Genomic DNA, 26,911 nt, shown 5'->3' with positions numbered 1-26,911 from the left:
AGTCCTCTGTCATGCTAGTGAAATTTGGTGTAGGTGGAATGTTGTCCTGCTCACCGAGTCCATAATGCCGTCTCAAGGCCTCCAATGATGGAGAAGCCTGATAAGACATCATAGGAATTGGAGAGGAAGGTGTTTGGGACATTGTGATTCGGTTACAAGTTGTATTGTGTGCCTCGCACAAAGACTAGCTCTCCACAATATTGGCACGATACTCTTTACGAGAGGAAGGGCTTTGATACCATGTGAAGGAAACTGCTAGGGTTTGCACTGAGAACACAGAGTGTACAACTACGACAGAAACATTAAGAGACATACACAGACACAGAGGGCAAAACTCAAATGCAAAAACTCAAAACTCAAACACAAATAGAAGAAGAGAGAGAGAGAACACAACTCCGAAGTGAATGAATGTTCTAAATGAATGTAAGAGTGTACAGTGTGCTCAAGGGCAGAGCAATGTCAGAGTGTCACATCCACCAAAGACGGATCCCAAGTCTGTGACCACCAGTCAGAGTGTAGGAGTACTAAATAGTGAATGGCAACAGGCTGGTCACCAAAACGCAGCAGTCTAGAGGCTGGAAATTGGTAAACGCAACAATGTACCACCGATTAGAGGCTGGAAACTGTGCATAGTCTGCTGTAAACAGCAGGCTGAAACAATGTCTGAGAGTGTCAAGACATGCAATGTTGAAAATGCAAGTTTGCTGACCCTCGAGATGATGGACAGCAGGCTGAAAAGTAGTATGGGACAATTCTGACCAATTGCCAGCAACTGAGAGCTGTCGCCTATAGCAATGGACAGGCTGAAGATAATGTGGCTGTAGTCAATGATGGCTGGACAACAAATGGAGACGAGTTGCAGGTTGGAAAATGGGCGCCAACAGCAGCAGAGGGTGTGTGGGCTAGTGTAACCTGCAAACAAGGATGATCGTTGAATGGGGGCAACCTGTCTATTTATAGATGTGGAAGGGCGCCCCAAAAATTAGGGTTTCCACTAAACTCTCTCGAACTGCTCCCCGTTTTAGAGTTTTACTCTAAAAGAGCATTTTTAGTGTGTTTTGGGGCTGTTTAAGAGGCTAATCAGCAAGTAATGCATATTTTAGCTCAACATCTCCATCACCTCGTCTAGGCTAGAAGGAGTCCTCCCATACTGATCTCGAAGACTACGTATTTGCTCTCCTAAGGTGCGAGGCTAATGCACCTAGAAAAACTACCTGCACATCATGTCCCCTGTCCACACCCAAAAAGCTGCTGAGGTGCAGAAAGAAAACTCCGAGTGCTTGTCCTCAAGGCCAGTAATTGCAGCTCGTGTGCACATCTCCTGTGTCTAGAGGGTGGGATCCCCTGGTGCCTCCTGTAATAATCTCCGTGTGGCTGCAAGGTCCCGTCGAAGTGCTCTCTCCTCCTCCCAGCTCTAGCAAGGAGGTGAAGAGTAATGATGACAAGTTCAAGGTTCAGTTGAAGGCTGCAGCTGACATCTTTGTTTAATTGGCCAAAGATCTACAGTTTGAGAGATTCTTGAATTCTCCCAAAAAGGATAGCAAGGCCAAGAATAAGATGTTATGTATAAAGGCAATTGGGGATTAGGAAGCTCCCAAAGTACAACCATTGCAGCCTAAAGATGCATCAAAGATTGGGATGAGCAAAAGGAAATGGTACTAATCGGATTGGATACTTGAATGCAAGGCTATCTTGGTAGTGCCAATCCAATGGGTTTTGGATAGTTGGGCATGTATCCAATAATGGGATAGTGAGGATACTTTGGTGGTTGCACTATTTTTCATTCTATGGCTAGTGAGGGATTGCATATGGGAATGTATCATACAACTCCTTATGGTATGCAACAAGCAATGCATGGCGTGCAAGGTCTAGTGTATTCGGGTATGGCTAATAATATGTGTAACCCTATGTATTGTAGCCTAGGTATGATGCTTGGGGTACAAAGTGGGATGTATGGTAATGCATTCGCACCCATGTACTTGGGATTTTAGGGAATGAGTGTTGGTCATGCAACTCCTTCATATGGTGTTGATCATGGCATGCCAGAATCGATCATTATTGATTGAGGTGCTTCGATGACCAGCTTGTTTTGGAAGGGAATGCTTGAAAATATGGGTATCACATTGAAATTTTCTTTGTCCTTCCATCCGCAAACAAATGGTCAATTAGAAGAGACAAATTCTACAATGCTTGATCTCATATCTAAGCATATGTCACAATGGGAGAAGTATTTGCCTTCGGTAGAGTCTACACTGAGTAATAAAATGTGTAGTTCCATTGGTAAAGCTCCATTTGAGATTGTAAAAGGTGGCAAGAAAGTGCCCCCCTGTTTTGCAAACTATGGATAAGACATTGAGGCTGATCAATATGTAGAAAACATGGATGCACTCTATGCAAAGGTTAAGTATCCTCTTTAGAGGTCTCAAGAGAAGCTAAAGAAGGCACTTGATTGCTATAGATGTGCTTTGTAGCTTGTAAAGGGTGATCATTTGTGGATGGAAGAGGATGACTTGACATACCATTCTCAGTTGTTGCAGCTTTACCTTGAGGCTTTCAATCAGAGCGTACTTTGGATTGGGCTTAGTTAGGTTTAGTAGAGTAGGGGTCCAGAGGGAAGGTAGCACTTCCATTCCTCTAGTGATGGACAACTCTCGTGTATAGTGGATCTCATATATATTCAGTGTATATATAGGGTACTGTGTTGACAGTGTCTCTGCCATAAGGTCACTATTTAGTGCATTAGTCACTGTAGTAGGTATGTAGATGGGTATGGTTTTCATTGCAGCTTTAAAACTTTATATTTGTAGCAGTATGCACTAGGTTGTGTCAGTTTTCTATGATCATTAGAGATTGATTATCGGTTGCTGGTTTCCAGTGGATGATCATCAAGTTTTATGAATACCATTGATAGTTTAGCCATGGTTTATGCCCAGGTTATGCACTAATATGGTTGTTGGCCGTAGCAGTTTAGATATGCTTTCCATGGGTTTTTGGTAGTCATATTGGATTCTTTATGAGTCTTATGTTTTATATATGCTGGTTGAAAATTCTTTAGCAAGTGTCTAGCATTAGCATAGTTAAGCAGCAATTGCTAATGTTGTTTTTACTATGATGCGTGTCAGAAAATTCTAGTGTAGCATGAAACCAGACTTCCTTCTTAACATTCTTGGACAGTAGACACCCTATTGGCCCCAAAATTGGCGCCCCTTGCGGTATTTCTTTAGCTTTCATTCAATTGGAAGGAGTACAACTTGAGATTCTTCAATCTCCTCATGCTAACCAATTGCTCTTGCTATCATAAATGACCAGCAACCCTTTTGGGTCATTTGCCCCTTGATTCACCCAAGACTTTATCTCCAATTTGACCCTTGGCTGCCCAAATGCTGCCCCAAATCAATTTGGGATGGGCTGGCTCCTGAAATCCCTTGATAATCTTCAATTATCAGCTGCTAATTTCAGTCCCTTGAGCCTTCAATCTCTGGCACGGATCCCAAGGTGGTTGCTAAATCCTAATTTTTACTGTCAATTAGGGTTTAGTGCAGAAATTACAAATCAGCCCACCAAAAATGGTTGAGATCTCCTCCGAATGGCTGAGAATTGCTGAGAATGACTAAGCATAGGCTGAAGGAGATGAGAGAATGCTGTAGAGAGAAAAAACTCTGAGATTTGTTGCGAAGAACTGATCAAAATCAGCAACTGCCGTGTTGTACCAGCCCCAAACGGATGCACCAACAACAATAGGAGCATCAGAGACTGTGATCTTCAAGAGAAACTGCATCAGCAGCAATTGCTAGCTTCCCAAGGTCAAGAATATGCAATTTTCATCACCAAAATGGTCTCCAATGGCTGGGAAATGGCCCCAAAAGCTGGCAGCAACAGTCCAACACCTCTTCCCAACAGCTCCAATATGAAAAAACGAGATTCCCTCTCCCTTCAGCCCTATTTACCTTTCTCTCGCTTGCATGGGAAAGTTTTGCCAGTGGCAGCTTTCTTAATCCATTTTAAGCAATTTCCAGTCATTTGATTAATTTTCAGAATTAATTAATTCTAAAAATTAATTCAGCCCTTGATCCATGCCCAAAAAATTAACCTTGCCCATCCAAAAATTAATTGGCTAGGCCATTTGCAACGCAAAGTGGTCCCATATATTAATTGACCCTTGGACAAGCATTAATCCATTAATTAATGCCTAGTACCTAGTGTCACCACTGACACTTAATGGCCAATTAATGGTCCTAGGGCCAAACTGATACCAAAATTCACCTAGAATCTAACAAGTGTAACTTGTTACAACTTTTACCTTTGACACCCATCTTTTTCACAGGGTTCTTGGGCCTTCAACTATGAAAAAGTAGCTTGCACCTCACATGTGCAACACATGTGCATCTTTTAATTGCACATTTGATTAATCCTTCAATCAAATGTCAATTAAACATAAGCAAAGCATCAAATTTTCTCGTCCTCGTGATAGACCACCCCCTTGATAGACCACCCCCTTGAAATCCTTGCAATCGTACTCGGTTGCACTGTAATGTGTCAAAGCAAACAATATTGCACTGAAATTTTCACAAGGCATCATAGTCAACACAACATTGGCCACTGTTGGCTAACTATCTTTTATGCCCTCCAATTGCTGAAAATTTCCGGCCAGCATAAACATAGCATAAAGCTCAACAATAGTCCAGAATTGTTGCGAGAAACTCATCGGATGCATCCCAAACTCTTGTTTCTCAACAGTACTGACTGCACAACCGTAGTAAAGCATAAACTGAGCAGAAGCCATGGCTGAATTGTCAATGGCATTCAATACACATGCTGAATCCATAGAACCAACTGAATACCATTGAAACTAATGAGCATACACTGAAAACCAGCACTCGGTAATCAATCTCTCATGATCATAACTTGATGCAAATGTACAGTTTCAGAGCTACAATGAAAACCATACCCATCTGCATACATACCACAGTGACTGGTACACTGAATAGTAACGTCATGATGGCAGACATACTATTAGCACAGTACCTTGGATGCATGCTGGATACATCCGAGATCCACTATACACGAGAGGATACATCCGAGATCCACTATACACGAGAGCAGTCCATTCCTGGAGGAGTGGAAGTGCTACCTCCCCCTTGAGTATCAAGTGTTACTCTGGACCCTTGCCCTGCTGAACCTGAAAGAGCCTGATCCAAAGTCGACTCTAACTGAAAGGCATCAAGGTAAAGCTGCAACAACTGAGGATGGTCTGCCAAGTCATCCTCTGCCATCCATTTAGCATCCATTGGTGAAGGTTATGAAACTTCACCCAATAGCTTATGGCAGCTTTATCTTTGACCCTTTCTCTTTATGTGCCAAAATCTGCTCGGATACCAATATCTCATTCAGCTCCTCTACATTGGACTGAATTTCAGCAAATACATCCTTAGGCACATCAGCATAAAAAGGCCTCAACAAGCTTACATGAAAGGCATAGTGTATCCGCTAGTGTAGAGGCAATATCCATGATAGCCAGCATTAAACGGATCATTTGCATGACCGGCACTTATTCCTTGAGCCCCAAAAGCACGACGGCGTACCGATGCTTGCCCATATGCGTGATTTTGCACACCAGGCATCATACCGATACCGCCATACATCGGATTATGCATTCCATGAGCCATACCCGAGTGCATTGGGTTATGCAAGCCATGCATTGGTTGCTGAAAATTATGGGGAGGTGTGTCATACATTCCCACATTCGGTTGCTCACCCACCATAGCATTAAAAATTGTGCTACCACCAAAGTAAGCTCGCTACCCTAAATTCTCATGCAAACCTTGCTATCCAAAAACCATAGGATTAGCATTTACATCATGAACTTGCATTTGCATTTCTTGCCCAACTTGCACCAACTGCTTTGCACCATGAGTATCTTAAGGAGCATCTTGAGAAGGCTTTGTCTTGTTCTTTGGTGCATCTGACTGTCCCGATGTTCTAGAAGAGGATTTTTTCTTCTTGCCCTTGTTGTCTTTCGTAGGAGTGTTCAAAAACCGAGTAAATTGAGGATCTTTTGCCAATTCGGCAAAGATATTGGCTGCTGCCCTCATTAGATTCTTGAATGCATCATCGAATTCCATTTCCCCTTGTTGATCATCATCCTCTTTCTACATTGAGGATCCAACATCTTGGCCTTCGGCCGCATTTTCAGCATGTTGTTACTGATTCATGCCTTGTCCAAGATATGGCATTGCATTTCCTTCTTCCCCGTGTGAATGTGCATCATGAGAGGCATCATTCCTACTTGATTGCATCCCACATAACTCATATACATGTATCTCACCGTATGAAGACATCTTGCTGTAATTTCTCAGCTGAGCACAAAGATCAACACTAGCACAAAGCTTTTTCTTGCAATCAGGTGCCTTGGGCCCACCAAATGAAGAGATTTGATATATCCCGTCAATGGAACTATGAAACCAGCCTTCCCTCTTGGAATGGGTGGTGATAACCTGATTTAAAAGTTAATTACAGCAATAAATAAATGCACATAAAATTAAATACACACTTTACCATAACATTCTTGGACAGTAGACACCCTGTTGGCCCCAAAATTGGAGCCCCTTGCGGTATTTCTTTAGCTTTCATTCAATTGGAAGGAGTACAACTTGAGATTCTTCAATCTCCTCGTGCTAACCAATTGCTCTTGCTGTCATAAATGACCAGCAAGCCTTTTGGGTCATTTGCCCCTTAATTCATCCAGGACTTCTTCTCCAATTTGACCCTTGGCTGCCCAAATGCTGCCCCAAATCAATTTGGGATGGGCTGGCTCCTGAAATCCCTTGATAATCTTTAATTATCAGCTGCTGATTTTAGTCCCTTGAGCCTTCAATCTCTGGCACGGATCCCAAGGTGGCTGTTAAACCCTAATTTTTGTTGTAAATTAGGGTTTAATGCAGAAATTACAGATCAGCCCACCAAAAATGGTTGAGATCTCCTCCGAATGGCTGAGAATTGCTGAGAATGACTGAGCATAGGCTGAAGGAGATGAGAGAATGCTGTAGAGAGAGAAAATTCTGAGATTTGTCACGAAGAACTGATCAAAATCAGCAACTGCCCTGTTGTACCAGCCCCAAAGGGATGCACCAACAACTATAGGAGCATCAGAGACTGTGATCTTCAAGAGAGAGTGCATCAGCAGCAATTGCCAGCTTCCCAAGGTCAAGAATATGCAATTTTCATCACCAAAATGGTCTCCAATGGCTGGGAATTGGCCCCGAAAGCTGGCAGCAACAGTCCAATACCTCTTTCCAACAACTCTAAAATGAAAGAACGAGATTTCCCTCTCCCTTCAGCCCTATTTAGCCTTTCCCCGACTTGCATGGGAAAGTTTTGCCAAGTGGCAGCTTTCTTAATCCATTTTCAGCAATTTCCAGCCATTTAATTAATTTTCAGTTCAGCCCTTGATCCATGCCTAGAAAATTGACCATGCCTATCCAAAAATTAATTGGCTAGGCCATTTGCAACCCAAAGTGGTCCCATGCATTAATTGACCCTTGGACAAGCATTAATCCATTAATTAATGCCTAGTTCCTAGTGTCACCACTGACACTTAATGGCCAATTAATGGTCCTAGGGACAAACTGACACCAAAATTCACCTAGAATCTAACGAGTGTAACTTTTTACAACTTTTGCCTTTGACACCCATCTTTTTCACAAGGTCCTTGGGCCTTCACTTGTAAAAAAAAGTAGCTTGCTCCTCACATGTGCAACACATGTGCATCTTTTAATTACACATTTGATTAATCCTTTAATCAAATGTCAATTAAACTAAAGCAAAGCATCAATTTTTCACGCCCTAGTGCCAACATGTTTTGCTTTCGCACATTGTGTTGCGATTGAGGACGATTACAAGGATTTCAAGGGGGTGGTTTATCATGAGGACCTCAACAAACTGTCTCAGCCAATTGAATTATTGGTTGGTAAAATTAATTTTTTGAGTACTAGAATAATTATTAAATTAATTTTAAGAGTAATATTTTTTAAAAAATAAGCTTGATAATGCTCTAAAATGGGAATAAAAGGCTACCACTTTGCAAAACTTGCCCATGTAAGTGGAAAAACCGTTTTTGAGGCCAGCACCAAGTGTAGAGTAATCATCTTGACTACAAGGAAAAAGACCTCATCAAAGTCAACACCATGCTCCTACTTAAAACCCTTTGCAACCAATCTGGCCTTGTATGCTAGGTTGGGGCATCTAGGGATACTCTTCAACTTGTACACCCACTTGCATAGCAATGCATGTTTCCCATTGGGCAATGGAACTAAATCCCATGTATGGTTTTCCTACAATGAGTCATACTTTGACTACATAGCCCTCTCCCAAGAGTGACTAGGCTCAAAGAGAGATGAAATGAAATGATATATTAACGTCTACAAAAAGGCCAAAATGGTCTATGAGACCATGCGTTACAATCATATGTAGAATGATACAATTGTTTGAGAATAGTCAATGAAAATGTAATAAACCGTAGAAGAAAACTAAAAGATATAAGTAATTGGAACTCTAGTTGACAAGTAGAGGAGCTCTAGCTGATACAAGCGCATGGGGATGTAGGGGGGTTGGCTCTAGCCCAGGCAATAATCTCTTGTATCTACCAATGGAAGTGTCGTCGATGCCAATATCAGGGTCTAGGGCATGTGGATCGGCCAAGCTAGAGAGCTCGATCAATTCTTTGTGTATGTGTAGATGATTGAGACTATGGCTGTGCTGAAACCTTCGGGGTGTCTCTTGTCAAGAAATCTGTGAGCTACCTTTGGATGGGGCCTCAATGTCCTGGAGTTGCTGTTCTCCAGAGGAGCAAGTCCCGAAGCCATCGCATCTCTAAGAGGAAGAAACCAAGGCACCGCTGTGGTCAATGAAATGCATGACTCTAGATAGTGGCTCAAATCTGTTCCTAGATACATAGTGGAAATGGCCTCGGATCTTATAGTATGTTGGGCACCGGCAAATATAGTGCTCCTCTGTCTCCGTCTATAGCTGACATATCTTGCATATGCACTCTTCTGGTGGTATGGATCTGTATCTACCAATCTCAATCTCTAACTGGTGTGAAGACGTGCACAGCTGACCAATAGCACATCTGATCCCATGTGAGAGGTGGACTTTGTTTTAGGCCTAGGAAGATTTCTATCTTCCTATGGATAATACCTCATAGGAGTTTAGCAATTGGTACATGACTCGGGTATGGTAAGGCTCTAAGGATTCAGAGGAGACTCTGAGGAACAATACAGACTCTGAGAACTGAGAAGTTGTGAAGAGAGCGCTTGGGATGCTTTCTCATGGCACAATACATACTATGGTTATGTAGCTCGAGTCAGAGGTGAAGGCCCAACAGGCAGATACAATGATTTTTAGGGGAGCCAGTATTATCTCTTCATTGGCCAGCATTTCCTTCTAGGCATAGGGAACTTAGGGAGACTGTCAGGGTTTCCTTGTTCCATTGTTTGAAACTCAATTGGCCTCCATGTCTAAAAGCCCTTGCATACTTGTGAATCCATTGTAGTCCATATTTGGAATCAACTTGGGTCAAAACCTTCTTTCCATGTTGATAGGTATTGTTGGTGCAACTGTTTTCAGGATCCAAACATGTCAAATACAGCAGCTGTAAATCCTCATTGGCTCACCAGGAATATTTGATGCTCTTGCCGAAATTTGCAACAACTATAACAGCCAGTGGCAGACCAAAACTGCAGTTGTGAGCCACCTTGACCAGGTCCAAGTGTGATGTTTGAAGAGTGCCCATATGTCAGGATAGCAGCAACCATGCCAGGGTTCATCACCTGGCACCAGCATCCCAGCAGCTGAGAATGCAGTTGAGACAGCTGCACCAGCTGAAAATGCAAACTTTGTTTGGGGGAACACAGAATACTATTTTCATATGGCCAAAGTTTGGAAATCTGGCAGCAACAAATAAAAAGTTGCCAGAGATTTGGGAGGGTAATGGTTGTTTGAGAAACTGAAAGGGCAATGGAGCATTGCAGAGAGCATGAAAATCAAGAGATTAAGATTGAAGGACTACACATCTGTATGACATAGGTGGAGGAATTACAACCTTTAGCTACAGCACATTCTGTCAACTGACAGTTTCCCACAACTTCTATGCATGTAGCAGTTATAATAATTTGCTATGATATTAATATTTGTCTCTTTGCATCAGATGTCTTTACTATATGTTGACTATACCTTCTAGTCTCTGTTCATGATGGATGTTGCTTTGAGTGGCATTTTCATGAAAACGATATTTTGCAGCTGGAGTTTCAGTCCTTCAATGCGGATGAGGATGATTATCAGGGTTATGATTACAGTCTTGATGGAAAACTCTCAGCTGTACGGATTGTTTTCCTATATAGGTTCATTCAAGAGGTAAGAAGACAGGAGGTTCAAGTGCAAGTTCTTTTCAGATGTCAACTGTGTTCCCTTACCAAGCTAGGGACTTTGCAGGTTGCAACGTATTTTTCTGCTCTTGCTACACCACAAACGCAGAAATTCACACGTGTGGTTGATAAGGTTGGCGGAATTGAGAAGCTTGTACCACAATCTGATATTGATGGAGCACCGGCATTAAAACTGAATGTCTCATTGCACACACCCATCATATTAATGCCCAGATGCTCAGCAAGCAAAGAGTATGCTGTTTTATTACAGATTAAGACAGTCAGATTGTGATAGCTAGGTATTTCAAGTACTGTGCCTTGTGTCCTTTTGAATCATTGCTGAAGTTGAATTCATGCAGCTTTATGCAGCTGGATCTAGGCTCTCTGAAAATTTCTAACAGGTTTGAGTGGCATGGTGGGTCAAAAGATGATTCGCCTGCTATTCATCTTGATGTACTTTCAGCTGAGGTAATACTTCTATGTTCAAACCTTTAAGATTTGAGATTCAAACAACAGAGAAATGTAGCATATTGTCAATGTTGTTGATGCAGCTGGTCTTAGGGACTACTTGTGTGTCTTACAGATCTCTGGAATCAACCTTATTGTTGGAATAAGTGGTATAGAAGGGGAATCCATGATACAGGAAGTCTGTGGCCTTCATTTGAGAGTGTGCCGTCCATTAAGAGATTTATTCAGACATGTACCAGAAGTCCAAGTGGATGTAGAGGTAACATCTCCTATTCTTTTGTTTAAATGTACATGTGAATGGTGCTCAAAGCTCTTTGAATACTTTGTCCAACTGCAGAGGCTCGAAAGCAGGGTAATTGTATTTTTGACTTTGAGATGTTACGTGCAGTAGTGAGTATTCTGATTATGATGGTACAAGCTAAGGGTGGGGAGGTTCCAAGGGCTGCTACATGTGAAAAACAAGGATAAGTAATGTCAGTTGGTAAAGTCTTAGTCCATCCCATATGGGGATCAATTCTTGCTTTGGGAACATGGTTAGGAGCTTAGCACGAGTTCATTTTTAAAATTGTTTTTACAAAGATGAGAGTGATGTATGTAATGATTTGTGGACCCAGTCTATGAGGCAACTGGGTATATTTTTCCATAGGACAAATCGACATTACCTGCCAAACAGTGCCTGGGTTTTGGACCCTCATCTTTCTAACGATCATTGTAAAGGAAATAGAGCCAAGTTTGAGGTATCATTAACTAACCCCCAATGTAGCTTTCATTCCAAGAATGTCGCATTCTTGGACTCGACTGGATGTAAAAGGATGTAACATCCAGCCCAAGAATGTAGCAACTGCCAAGAATGTATGAAAGAATGTGGCATCCAGTCCCAAGTATGTGACAACAATTATTCTGAAGTGGAGAAGTGTTACATCTGTGGATTGGATGTTATAGCCTTGGACATCTAGGATGGGTGCCCACGCTCTGGGTTGTAACGACTAGGTGTGGACATACCCTTAGGCAAGGGCGGTTGAGTCCTATAAAAAGGACTAATGGGCTCATTTGTCCTACATCTGCTGTGATCACCACACTTAGACTGTAGGCCTGTAGCCCCTGATGTTTATACTCTGGAATTTTGTGGGTTGCTGTTGCGGAATGCTGGCCCTTGTCATGTGACCATGGCTTGTTACCGTGTTGACCCCAAGCTCAAGGGTCAGTGGTTGCAGCGTGAATCAGCTGGGTTTTCACCCACCCTCTAATTTTCTTGAAGCATCCAATTGAGCACAGGCTGGAAAAACAATAGATTACAATTGATGTCCACATCTTTAATAGAGAGAATTCTCAATGTAGAGCTGAACTAGGCTTTTCTTGGCTATGGTATTGCAAGTGGCATGCTCGATCGTTCTTTTACTCATGTAAGCTTTTTGAACTAATCAAATCTCTAGTGGGGTATCGCCAACCTTTATTTACTTATCCCCCATGTTGCCCAATAAGACAGGATTGCATTATTTTGAATTGTAGCTAAGGCATAGTGTCCTTTTATATATCTAAAGCAGTGGGAAATGATATAGGGAAGTAGGAATAAGCACTTTGGCCTCCTCCATATGGTGAATGAAACTGATATAGGGAAGTAGCAATAAACACTTTGGCCTCTTCCATGGTGAATGGTGAATGCTGGACCCAAGCAGACAAGGGCAGAGAAACTAGGAATTTTATAGAAAGTCGCTTTTTTGGTTGTTTTGTGGTGGGTTTTTTTTTTTCGGGGGGGAGGAGGAGGAGAAAGAGCAGCAAACCAAATTCTAGGTTGACAATCTTCTTTGCTCTTTGCTGTTGTACATGTGACATGTATGTACTCATGATCACTGCGAGTTTGATGTATAACGAACAATGTGACCGGCTCAGATACATCAGAGATCTAAAGCCCTTTTTCGCTGTACAGACCAGCTAATTGATATTGTTATGTGCAAAATCATCAACTTTTGTTCATCTCATTAACTCATCTAAGTCGAGTTTAACATATCACAAGCATTCAACATTAAAAGGATCATTATATTATAATTGCATAGTAACTTTATTCCTGTTAGATGCTATGTTGTATTGTCTGAAATACCCGATCCATGGTTGCACCTATTTACTCTAATCCATATCGACAATGACGGCTTTTCAACCATTGCAGTGTAAAGGGGTTGCAAGGAAAAGGATCGTGAATGCAAAAGGAGGACCCATCCCTTGACATGGCTGAACTGGAATGATATTGAATACCAGCTTTTTGTTTCCAAAACAAATATTCTATTTATGGCACCTTAGAAGAACTTGAGGTAAAATGCAAAGTACAAAACAGCCCTATAAGGGATTACTAAGAACCTTATAAATATGACGGTCGAGTGAGCAACCAACCTAGTTGGCTATAATTGCAGATCATGTGTGGTGTTAAGTGAAAGAGGGTGCTGAAGTCTCATATGTACGTAAAGACATCTCTCCTTTTCCTTGTCCACTCAGAGTAACCCTGTCCCCCATCTTCTATACAAGAGAAAGAGTCTCTATAGTAGAGGCATCCCAAAGGTCAAGAGCATGACCATGTCTTGCTGTCCTTTGTTGAACCTAGCAATGATGCTAGCAGTGAAGTCCATCAATTACAGTTTCCCCAAGTCCATTGTGTCTGTGAGTAGTCCAGGGTGGGAATCTTGCACAAGTATCGGCTGATGATGAGAAATGAGTGGTTCACTTGAAAATCCTCATATTTACCCGCCAAGCACTTGGAGCAAAGGGTTTTGAAATGCGTCCGTAGTGGCTAAAATGAATATCTTGGGCTGTTCTTGTCATGTCAATTTTTTAGGACCTGGAGCACGTAATCATTGTTTATGAACCATTTCTGCCAATGGATTGGTTTGATCTAAAAACTGAGATCTGTGACCCAAGCTAATGCTGTCTAAGTGGCTACCATAGTCTCAACTATGCCTAAAAGATTATCCATTTAGAAGATTATGTTGGCATTGTTTATGTCTCAAGCTTGGTATTTTTAACTCTCAATGTTGTAAATGGGTTGGAGATTTGCACTTGGGGGATGATTATCCTACTTTCAGCTCTTTTGACTTGCCTCCAATCTTCCAAACTTTAAACTTACGCTTCTCAAATTGTTGTCTACCTGTCTAGCACATTCACATCGGAGATAATATTTCTCCATGGCACTCTGTCTATTGAAGTCATGTGCAAATGACACGTGTATTATAACCTTGTGAAGAAGGATATTTATAAATAAAAATATTTATCATTGAAGAATATTTAGAACCGGTTCAACTAGACATTGTTGCAGCAATGTCAAAGGCATTGCCATTTGTTGAAGATGGAGATGGCAGCTATCAGCTCAAAACAGAGTGAACAGTAGAGAGAGAGAGAGAGAGAGAGAGAGAGAGAGAGAGAGAGAGAGAGAGAGAGTGTGTGTGTGAGAGAGAGAGAGAGAGAGTACAAAGTACAACCCTTAGACCTTAGGTTTATGTAAGTGTCGTAAGGTGCATTCACACCCGACAGTGTTTAAAGTGCAGTAAGTGACCGAACGTGACCGAACTGTGTAACATAGACACACAAATAGAGAATAATGTGACTGGGGGAAAAAACCTCTCTTACGGAGAGTAAAAAGTGCCCCAGTGTCCTACTATGGATCACCGACACTCCTCTGTGAGTGAAGGTGTGAGTCAAACCCAACATCATTCACCTATCTAGTAATAATGTATTGCGCAAATCACTTGTTAGAGGTCCATCACCTTACTATGGATAGCTTATAAGATTCTAGCAGAGGTGATTAGTCTCTAGCTCTCTTGGATGATTCCAAATATTCCTACTTGTGGCACTAATGAGTTCTAGGAGAAGAGAACTTATCTTGTGTTTTCATTTCAAAAAATATATATTCTATTCGTGACACCTTAAGAAAACATCTCTTGAGATAATAATAATTGGTATAGGATCACAAGTACATTGGAATAGCCCACATATAGGACTGACTTATCTTGTGTTTTCATTTCAAAATATATATATTCTATTCGTGGCACCTTAAGAAAACATCTCTTGAGATAATAAAAATTGGTATAGGATTACAAGTACATTGGAATAACCCACATATAGGAGTCAGGACTGCAAGCTACCTGGGAATAGATAAGCTGGTAAACAGCCATCCTGGTGGTTTTTAATTCTAGACCAAATGTGACTCAAGAGTAGTAGGTGCTAGAGTCCCAACTATGAATAAAAGCATCTGTCCTACTCATCATGCGATCACTTTCGCCTTGCAATCTCTTACATTGCCTAAGAGGGTGCAGATTGTCTAGATCTATAGAGATTCTCTAGAGGAGAAATACCATGAGCAGGCAGCATGAAACCTTCTTATAGATCTCAGGAGCAAGCAGTGTAGAGCCCTTTTATACACTTGGGAGTCTGGCATCTTTCATCTAGCAGTAACTTAGATTGTTTGTTTCATTGCCCGCCGCATTAGGTGTTCTATTAGGCCTCTACTAAATAGCCTTACATGCTTGGGAGATATGCTCAATAGGCAGTGTCCTGCTAGCTCCTTTGCCATATTGCTAGGCGCTTGTTGAGCTATACTCTCCTTAGTTTCAATTTTTTTGTAGCTATCTACCTTGGTAATGATTGTAACTAAGTTCTTATTACATCCATGTTCATGAGGATTATGGCCTGTGACTGCTGTATATATTGCTGAATAACAACACTTGCCAAAAAACAAAGCTTGCATAATGTCTACAACGGTCATCCACCAAAGGAAATTAAATTTAAAGCATTGCGGAATGCTTCAAATTTCTCACGAGGAAGAGCTTTGGTGAAGATGTCTGCCACATTACTGGTGGTAGGACAGTAGACAAGGCTGATATCACGTGCATGTAGTCTCTCTCTGACAAAGTGATAGTGGATCTCAATGTGTTTTGTGCATGCATGTGAAACACTAGGTTTCGTGCCACTATAATGACACTCTTAACTGTCAGTGAACAAAGGAGTAGGCTCCATGATAGATACATCCAAATCAACCAACAAGCGTCTAAGCCATACACATTCAACTGTGATAGTGAAAGCTGCCTTGTATTCAGCTTCACATGACAATGTGGCAACAGTGAATTATTTCTTGCTAAGCCAAGAGATGCAAGATGAGCCAAGGAAGAAACAATTACCACTAGTGGAGTGACGAGAATCATAATCACCAACCCAATCAGAATCACTGTAAGTATGTAAGTGTAGTGGTCCCCCCTTGGTATAAAGCAATCCAAGAGTCCTAGTACCCTGCAAATAACGGAAAACATGCTTGACAGCTTGCCAATGTGACATGCGTGGCTAATGCATATATTTGCTTAGGGCTAAAACTACAAACTATATATCTAGCCTTATGTTGCATAAGTAAATAAGACATGCAACTGCTGGAGCATATGTATGGATATCAAACAAGTCACTATCATCATGCAAGGACAACTTTAGTCCAAGTTCCATTGGTGTACAAATTGGCTTGCAATGCTGTAAGCCAAACCTCCTAAGAAGTTCACTAATGTATCTAGACTGTGACAATCCAATGCCTTTAGCATCATGAATGAATTGAATGCCCAACCAAGTAATAGTGCAAAGGCCCCGAATCTAACATCTCAAAAGTTTGCTGCAAATTTTGTTGAATGCTAAAATTTGATCAGCATGTGTTCCTGTAAGTAAAAGATCATCAACGTATAGATATATGACGAGCAAGCATCCCCCGTGTTTACATTCGTAAAGGGTAGACTTTGATGAGCTGTTTATGAACTCTTGGTTGAGTAAAAAGGCATTAATCTTTGCATACCAAGCTCGAGGAGCTTGCTTCAAACCACATAAAGCCTTTTTCAGCTTGCACACACTGTGTTCGGATCCCACAACTGCAATATCAATGGGCTGCTGTACATACATTTATTATTGAAGTTCACCATGTAAAAATGCAATCTTTATATCAAGCTGATGTGTAGTCCATCCAATGGGCAGCCAAAGCAACCATAGACCTAATGATAGTCATGCAGGATGTAGAAGCAAATGTCTCCTCATAGTCAATGCCTCTCTTTTGTGCGTAGTCTTTAGCCACAAGCCTCGCCTTATATTTATAAATGGATCCATCTACATTTCTTTTCAGCTTATAGATCCATTTGTACCAATGGCTTTCTACCTAACAGGCAAGGACTCTAAATCTCATGTTTGATTCTTTATGATGGAATTAAACTCAGCTTGTATTGTTGCCATCCAATGTGCACTATGTTGTGCATCCTCAAAACATTTAGGCTCATCATCATCAAGTGTATCTACTGCCATAACAAACTTCATGGTATGTGCATCATCATGCATACGAGCTTGCCTTCTACTACGACTAGCAATAGGAGCATCCAAATGACTATCTTTCATAGTTTGCAAATACTATCTATGCATCTGCCTAGCCTCCTGACTGTCTACAAGCTCTTGCTGAATTTCAAATTCAGCACGCTGAATGTTCAAATCAGTCATAGACTGATTTTCTGTATTACCAAACTAAGCAGTTGGCTGAACATTATGTCACTTGCTGAAACTCCAGCTATGTCACCGAAAGAAATGGGCAGCAGCCCTTCAAATACATCATTGGCATCCTGATATGCATGAAAACCAGCAAGGGATAATTCTGATTTTTCATCGAAAACCACATCCCTACTGACAAATGCCTTCTTAGAGACAAGATCATATAATCTATATCCTTTGCTCTCACTATTATACCCGAGAAAAATGCATTCAACAGCCTTGTTATCCAACTTGTTATTGAGTATCTTGGGAATGTGTGCATATGCAAGACACACAAAAGTACTGTCCAATAGAAGGTTTCCGACTGTTCCAAGCCTCAAAAGGCATTACATTCTTTAATGCCTTGGTGGGGCACCTGTTCAAGACATGGCAAGCACACATAACTACTTCCATCCAAAAACTGTGTGGCAAGCTCTTTGCTTTCAGCATACATCTGGCCATCTCCATAAGTGACGAATTGTTCCTCTCTGCAACTCCATTTTGTTGTGGAGTATAAGCAGTAGTGTACTGATGAACAATGCCTTTCTGCTTCAAAAAATAAATTCAGCACAGAAGACATGTATTCCCCTCCTCAGTACAAATGGAGAGTCTTAACTTTGCAGCCAAGTTGATTTTCAGCAAGTGCTACAGAAGCCAAAAATGCATCGTACACTTCTGACTTTTTCACCAAAAAATAGACCTAACAAAAGCGAGTCAAGTCATCAATAAAAGTGAAAAAATAGTAACAGCCACCTGATGACTTTGTTTGCATAGGGGTAGGTACATCCGAGTGCACAATCTGTAATCTGCGCTCTAAAAGCAACATTACGAGGAACATATATGCTCAAGAGATCTCTCCAAGAGAGGTAAACCATCAAGCATCTATATACACTATATAAGCATCAAGCTACCATAGTTTACATGCCCCATGTGAGCATGCGATAACTCTGTCTGTGACATAGCTGGAGTGAGAGTAGATGCTAGATAGACCGATTGATCAACTGAAAAAGCATCCAACTCATATAACCCATGATATAAAGTGCCAATCAAGACTAAAGCCTCTATTTCTTTTCTTTGACCATACATCTACCATCATCAAAGGTAACTTGCAAACCACACCTTGCCAAAGAAGAAATAGATAGCAAATCTTCTTTATACCGGACACAAATAAGGCATCCTACAAGCGGAGAATAGAGTCATCAACAATGGTTGTCAATACAATCTCCCCAATGCCTCTAACAAGGTATGATGCATTATTGGCACACTATACAAACTTGCCAACCGGGGCTGCAATAACATAAGAAAACAAATCTCTGCGAGATGTGATGTGCTTGGAAGCACCACTTTCAAAAAACCATGTGCTCGCATCCTCAATAGAGCTAAATGCTCTATCAGCCTAAGAAGAGTCATAATTGTATGTCTAAAAACAATAGTCCCTATCTACAAGAAAAGACGCGGACTCAGTAGCAATAGGTGGTGCTTCAGAAACAGAGATCCTGGACTCCTCCTCCTCCTCCTTGGCTATGCACTTTCTACATTCTGTGATGTAGTGCCCTCGCTTCTGGCAATAGTGGCACTTGCCCTTCTTGGCTAGCGTGCCCCCCCTGTTTCTTGCTATCCTGTGAAATACCTGAAGTCCTAGAGCTCTACAGAGCATATTGAGCGCGGCTGCCCTTGCCCTTCTACCTTGCTATAAAAGGCTGCTTAGAGACTATAACAACCACACCACTGTTCTTTCTCGTCTCCTTTTGCTCTAAGAGCAAACTGACCAACTAAAGGAAGGAAAGTAGTTGTAGGAAAATCCTCATAGTGAGGTTCAAGGCTGTATAAAAGGCCAAATATGAGGCCGGCAATGAATTCCAAGTAGTGGATATCAACTGTGCATCCGAATAGTACTTATCTACATTCATAAGTTGCTTACGCAAGTCTTGAATTTTATTTAGATTATCCTACATAGAATCACCCTCATTCATCTTCACAGTCTCAAGCTCTTTCTTTAAGAAAGAGATGCGTGTCTCATTCTTTCCATCAAACATCTGCCCTAAGGTTAGCTATGCTTCTCGTGAAGAAGATGCAAACCGAATGCGGGGGACGATAGACCGTTGAACTGCCAATGCAATTAGTGACAAAGCCTATGCATCCCGTGTGTCCCATGTCTTTTTTGCTGCCGATCTCTTGGAAAGTGGCTGAGCTAGAGTGGGCTGAATAGGCTAAGGGGGACTGAGTTGCCCATTGTCCACGTCTTCCTGGAGGAGGTGTAGCAAGAGCCACAAGTTCGGGCCTACTAACTTCTTCACCACTGACATAATCCTAAAGATTCTTTGCAATTAGTACATTCTTCATCATAAAGGACCATAGGGAATAGTTGTTGCCATCCAACCTATCCTCCTTAGACACATATGTAAATATAAGCTGGAGGAGAGCAGCCCAATGGTGCTGGTTTTGCAAAGAGAGAGAGAGAGAGAGAAGACTGAGCTGAACTCAGCTTTGATACCAAATGTAGAAGGACAGATCAAAGCTTAGCTAAGAGTAAAGTTGACAATGAAAAGAGTATAAGAGTGATAGCATGACACCCAATGCAATAGTATGAAGAGTGTAAGATGCAAGTACAAAGTACAACCCTTAAACCTTAGGGTTGTAAGAGGGTGTTCACACCCGAAGGGTGTAAAACATGATAAGTGCCCAAAGTGTGGAATATAGGCACATAAAATAAAAGGAGATAAATGTGGGGGAAAAAACCTCTCGTATGAAGAGTAAAAAGTGTGCCCCAGTGTCCTATTGAGGATCATTGACACTCCTCTGTGAGCATAGGTGTGAGTCAAACCCAACAAAGGAAATCTGTTGAAAGCATTTCTCAAAACTTGTGTTTGGAAATCTACATTTAAGTTCTGTAGTTGAATGATTTAGTGACCTTGAATGAAATCAATATCAAAGGAGATGAACTCATTTTGTGGTTTTTCTTCACATGCTTCAATGATTGGTCAAATGTTCTGCTCTAATACCCACTTGCACATGTGTGTGCACATGCATGTTTGCCCCATAGAGAAAGCTCTATTTCTGTGGAATAATCAAAGGAAGTCCTCAGTGGAAGGAAGCTTCCTAGTAGGATATGCATTTCCATGTCTTGTGCAGTTGAACCTCAAGACTGTCAATCAAAACCAAATTAAAAAAATAAGAGCTCAATTACATGTAAGAGTAAAAATAGGATGGTGAGTGAATTAAGTATGCTAACACATAGGTGTTAAAACAGTGGTTGGATCTTTCAGGTTCTATGTGCATCATTGTGGAAAGTTCTTTGTTCTTTATTTTTTTGAACTTCTCCTCCAAATTGACATCAAACTCTCCATTAAAATGGAATTGACAGGCTCACCAAACCCTTCAAGTTGTCCCTGACTTTTTTCTATCACAAGAAAAAGTATTGGTGTCCCTAATCATTTCCCGATCAAGTTTTGGTGGTTGTCTAGGCAGTGAAAGTTTTAACAGTTGTCTAGACAGTGTAAGTTTTCCGGCAATGCAGCATATATATTGATCCTAATTGAGCTAACTCTTCCAAAATCTGGCATACTCACATGTGCTGCATGTGTGCTCCGATGTCTTTTTGGAACCACATTACAAGAAACTTGTCCTCACAAGCACTGGAGTGCTTTGTCACCAACAGCTACCGATATCAATAGTAACTCTTTGGAGAAATCATTTTAAACTAATCAGACAGCATGTTTAAAAATAATTTGAGATTCAATGTCTTTCAGTAGTTTTTCATGATTATATGGTTCCCCCATTGCAATTGGAAGAAGTGTGCTGATCTACTTCATTGTACTTCTATGCAGGTTCACAGACTAAGGGGAATCCTGTCTGACAAAGAGTATTTAGTCATCACTGATTGTGCAGCAACTAATTTTGCAGAAAGTCCAAATCTGCCACCAGATTTTAGAAGTTTATCAATGGAGCAGCCTGTTTTGGTAGATAACACAATATCAAAGATTTCAGATGTTATTTCTGGTTCTGACAACAGCTCAAAACAAGTAGGGGCAACATGGACTTTGGTTCGTGTGACTGTGGAAGTTCAACATGCTGAACTGGAACTATACAATGGCATAGAGAGAGAGTCTGTTCTGGCTCGTGTGGAGGTACAGACTCTTACAAGTTACTAATTCTGCTCCAAACGTGTTTGATTTGGTTGTGTTGGATTGTTGCAACTCGGTCACCCATACAATGATCAGAATCACTTTTCTTCTAATTCCGCAGTCAACATCCTTCAAGGGATTATATTTTGGATAAGCCAACTATCATGCATGAATGTGCTATCTCCTGCTTCATTGGCTTATGAATCATAGGAGTACCTTGTAAGGTTCATGAATTATAAGAGTATGTTACCCATCAATTATGACTGGTCAGTGAATCACTAGTCATGATCAAGCCAGCTGCCATCATTGATTAAACATTTGAATTATAGGTAACCACTTCCACTTCTGAAACATGCACTGGCCTACATAGAAGCTACAACATCTAAGAGTTCGACAGTAAGGTCCAAATCTTTTCTCCAAAAAAGGGGAAAAAGTGAGGAAAAAAGAAAACAAGCTAGAAACAAGGGTGTTTTGTAATGTCAAACATCTCAAATTGTTTTGTATGTTTCCTACCTGTAAGGAACATGTTCCTATGCAGCACTGTTCAGAGGGTAAAGCCTTGAATATTTTGCAGTAGATTGAGAGAACCCATGAGGTAGTCCACTGTACTGGTCCCTGCCATGTTGTTCCACTAAGTCAGTGTATTTAAACCCACAACCCATTAGAAAATCACTAAACCATGTGCACTTCCGAAGGCAAGAAAATGTCTCCTGTACTTGGTCAAATCTCCCTTATCTTGGGCCGTGTGCAGCAAACCCATTGTTGTAAATTCTCTATACATAGGATGATTTGTCATACAAGGGCATGTATGGTGGTTCTCTTTGCCTGGAAGATCTGGAGTATGCAGATGGGCCATAGGAAATAACATTTTGCAATATACATGATTTGGGGTACGTGAGTCCTCACCCTAGTCCACCTATACTACCCCTCCTTATCCTCTTCTCCCTCCAGTTGTACGTGGCTGCATGCAGTATGCTAACTGCCATCTGTAACCCTGCTTCCTTAAAATGTATCTCCAGCCTATTGCGCATGTAGTCTTAGAGATCCATTACAAATCTATAAAATAGGGCTACTGTCATTGCTGAACGACACTCCTAGATGCTTACTTTATCTAGGACGAGTTACATGTGCTCCCTTTGATGGGCCATTTCAGCAGGTGTCACATCATCAGCCAAGTATATTTTTTAACCTCTTTGAGAGGAAGGCTTTCCTTTTCTCAAAGATCTGTAAATTTCAAGATTAAGGCAAGAGTCTTATCTTCAGCCTTACCAACTCTCCAATTATTAATAGTTAAGCCTTTGGATGCACCCATTTTCATACATAGTGCCTCATTGTCTTCTTGTGCACTGCCCTTCTCATTTCAGCCTGTGACCTGTGCATGCAAGGCCCTTGCATGCCTCATAACCTTCTCCTCAACTATTTCATTCATTACTTTTATTGGGTCGACCAATCTTACCTTGTTGCCTTAACTAAATCTATCCATTTTGCATTCTTGTCTACCTCTACCTTTGTTTGATTCGGTACCTCTGCAAAGGATCTGATCTCCTTGTCCATGTGTGTCTTAAGTTCTTTTAGCTCTTCCTGCACTTGGGTTGGTCTGGTTGTCCTTTGTCTTTCTTTTTGTGCTTCTAACCTCTTTCTGTATTTATTTGTTCTTGTAACTTCCCGTTTTTAGTATCCGCCCACATGAGAGCAACTGCCACCTGCATCTCCATTCTTACCTTGTTCTGCATCTCAGATTTCATAGTGATGTATCAGTCTGTTAGCGATTCACCCATCTTCTTCTGTATATTTCTACCAGCATTTCTCTTTAAGCTCTTTACACAAAAGATCAATCTCCATCCTAACAAAACTGTGTATCTCATTATGCGTCATTCTCTGCATTTAAATGCAGTCCATATTTTGCCAATCATTGAGCACAAGATGACTGTTGTACTGAGAATCGAAACTCAAATTTCTGCCTGCATTGAAAGTTACTAACTGTTCAAGGTTCATCCCACTCTTAACAATGGTGTGCTTCATCCATCTTGTCAGAAAACCCTCACACATGGCTCAATTAAAAATGTGCATTAGGAAAGGAATAAGAATCTCACGTGCAAGGATAAAATGCTCCTTGACTGGGTGATTATGATCTTGTGCCTTCCCATGATGCAATATACGAATCGTTTATCACCATCCCTAATAGTAAAGTATGAACTACAGAATGGACAAGGTCCCTATTGAGGGGACATAGGGGGCTGGCCCTGTACATTGTATCTTCACATAGTTGTACCATGTCTCTCGTGCCATGCTCAGGGTGCCTGTCTGTCTCTCTTGAAACATCTTCCATGCCCTTATGGTGTCCTGAACCAAGAGCAGTTGGTATATCTTTACATCCAGTTTGGCCAAAGAGGCTCGCTTCTTTCTTAGCACTAGGCATCAAAAGATTGACGGAGCTTGCTAGTAGCATTAGCAGCTATCTCACACTGTAACCATGTCCGTGTCATCATCATACAACTGTTTGTGGAATAGTTTTGCGTGGAAACTTTTTAAACTTCAGTTAGCCAGAATTTGCTTAGGATTCAGAGATAGGATAGTTGCATTTTCCCAATCCCTCGATTGAGATCATTCTAACTTGGTCTGAGCATTGTAAGCTTGTCTAGTCATGACCCACTAGCTTTGAGATGCATTCTTGTGCTTGATCTTGTGCCGTTCTTATCGAATGGATTCGAATCCAGTTTCTAAGAGTTAAATACTTCTTTGAACTTTCCTCTTGACAAGCTAGAAATGCCTCTTGTGATTGGGTTTTGGACTTAGTTGCATCTCTCTTGCTTGAGACACCTAGCCTACACATAGATATTACATAAACATTGCCTGAACCGTCCTTGATATTTGTCATAGCCCTTACAGAGTGGTTGTACCTTTTTCTTCAGATTTACTTCAATACTTTATCTTGTACCCGAGTGTTTGAGCATCTTTTATTGATCGAACTCATTTCAGAACAAGTACTATAGGCATAGTTGTCAGGTACAAAGGGTACAATACGGTACAGTACGATAAAATACGGTACTAATTGGTACCTTATGATTTTATAAGGTACGGTACAATATTAGTACGAAAAAAAATTTAAATGATTTTTTAAATAACAAAAACCATAAATCATTAAATGATAGAGCAGAGTACATGTTTAAAGTGGAAATAGCCATTTCATTACAAAATAAGATGAATACATGAGGGTGACCATCGCGATCACATAGGCTATGCAAAACATGAGATACAACTACAGTCTAGTATATGTGATACAAAAAAAAAAGAGACCTATGTCATATGAATGATGAATCTATGATGAGGCATCACTATCATCATCATCAGAACCATCTGAGTGCTCATCAAGAGAGTCTAAAGATGGCTCCTCGGCATCCGATGATGATACATACTCATACTCATCCTCACTGATGAGGTTACCATCATCATCAAAGGATGGCTCCCTAGGTGGCAGCTGTGTAGGCAAGGGGGGGATGTCATCATGAGGCACAAGATGTGAGCTACTAAAGCCCCGCCTTACATATGTTTGCAAGCCACCCGAACCACCCCTCCTCGATGATAGAGGGCGTCGAATGACCATGCCCCTGCTACCACCTACTCGAACTCCTTGCCCACGAGCACACTGACTACGAGTGTCACGAGTATCTGCAGCTATAAGCTCTCTATAGAGCTCTGCAAAAATCATCTCCTCCTCCTCGTCCACCTCCTTATGTTAAAACAACAAAATTTAAATTTTATGGTTCCTCCTTCTCGTCCACCTCCTTATGTTAAAATAACAAAATTTAAATGTTATGGTTAAGTGTTTAAGCTTTACCTACTTCGGACTACCCATGCTTATCATAGCCCTCATCATGCGTAAGTTAGTGTGGCAATAGACTAGCCGCTCTAACAGTCATGTGCTAAGCCGATTGCGAATCTTTGTTTGAATGAGAGAATAGACACTTGAGTTTCTCTCACATGCACCCGAAGAGCAATCCTGGGCAAGGACCTTCATGGCTAAGGGCTGAAGGATCTCCAATGCGTATCTAAAGTTTTGCCACCAAAATAAAGGCTTCACAAGTGACTCTCTCCTCCAACAAGTGGGAGAAGCAAAAGCCACATGCCCTCTCTAATCTCCATAGCATCCTAGCTCCTCTAGCACTGCATTGTGGTCACCAAGAGGGATCACACGAGTCAAATAAGCAAGCTGTTTTGAACGGAACTCTTTATCATCCATGACCACCGGTGACTTGTAGGCTGGATGTGCCAATGCAGCAAAACCATGGATGGGCTTATGCATCCACACCCATCTCCTCTCTGCTATCTCTAAAACATGTGCACACTGTCTCTCTGTGATCACTGTACAAGCACGTGCCTCCATAAATGATGCTCTAAAAAAGTGAACGAGAAGACTCATGGTGGACCCCTCGCAATCACTCATACATAACACCCTATAAAAGGGAGTCACAACAATACAACGGCATGGACTTTTTGCCAAAACTGCTCATTAAGACACAAGCGCTGCATGGCTTTGGCCTCCTCTGTCTCATGCTCATCCCACTAATTCCATAGAGTGGACACCACTATCTAGCGCAAGGCAGAAGGTGGACCACACCTGTGACCTTAATGTTACATTAAATATCACTTTAATGTGACATTATGTAACATTAAGGTCACAACACCTCATAAAGGTGCTCTAGCAATAACCACATGTAAGCAAAGCGAGTTGAAAAAGGCTACTTCAACTCCAGTGTGCTATGTTCATGATACGTCGCAAGCACCTTTACCTTTACTGTAAAGAATGTGACAATTGATGTAGCTTTGCGGACCACCCTCTTCACCCACTTGAGCTTCCCAATGTCCTCCATGAGCAAGTCCAAACAATGACTTGCACATGGAGTCCACACAATCGTAGGGAACTCAGCCTCAAGCAAACGGCCCAATCATCGACAATTCGATGCATTGTCGGTAACAACTTGCACCACATTTGAGGGGCCCACCTACAACCACAATTTATAAATTACAAGTTATGTATAAATCAAATTTCAATTATGAATCGTGATATTATCATAATGAAAGAAAGTGAAACAAATTTAAAACGTAAATTGCAATGTATACCTCAATGATAGCTTGTTGAATGTGGTGTTAGATGAATGCGCTCGTCATTTTTCTTCCCCTCTTGCCGGTATCTACGGCCCACAAAAAGTAAGTGCCGAGTGAACATGAGACGAGTATGTTGATGATGCCCCATTTCTTATGATCACTCCATCTGTCTTGCTAGAATCTAATGGTTGACTGTTTTCTTTCCACAGGTTAGTCTGAAGAATCCATGTCAGAGACTGGGCAAGATGAGGAATAGGTTACTAAGGCTGG

At 41.3% G+C, this 26,911-nt stretch overlaps 1 protein-coding gene across 3 annotated transcripts in view; it reads left to right on the top strand.

Annotated features, from left to right (window-relative positions):
- The window catches only part of LOC148025458 (calcium-dependent lipid-binding family protein), a 222,825-nt gene that overhangs the window by 156,259 nt on the left and 39,655 nt on the right, over positions 1-26,911 (top strand). For all 3 annotated transcript variants that reach the window (XM_087692591.1, XM_087692590.1, XM_087692592.1), the window contains exons 31-35: positions 10,297-10,410; positions 10,489-10,673; positions 10,781-10,889; positions 11,005-11,148; positions 21,239-21,538. In XM_087692591.1, the coding sequence (XP_087548717.1) occupies positions 10,297-10,410; positions 10,489-10,673; positions 10,781-10,889; positions 11,005-11,148; positions 21,239-21,538 (852 nt within the window). The remainder of the gene's footprint in view (positions 1-10,296; positions 10,411-10,488; positions 10,674-10,780; positions 10,890-11,004; positions 11,149-21,238; positions 21,539-26,911) is intronic.

This window comes from Lygodium microphyllum, chromosome 14 (genome assembly GCF_053477565.2).
Source record: "Lygodium microphyllum isolate KBCC chromosome 14, Lygodium_microphyllum_v1.1.10, whole genome shotgun sequence".
NCBI lineage: Eukaryota > Viridiplantae > Streptophyta > Polypodiopsida > Schizaeales > Lygodiaceae > Lygodium > Lygodium microphyllum.
The sequence above is the reverse complement of the archived record's forward strand: the minus strand, read 5'-3'. Positions and strand labels throughout refer to the sequence as shown.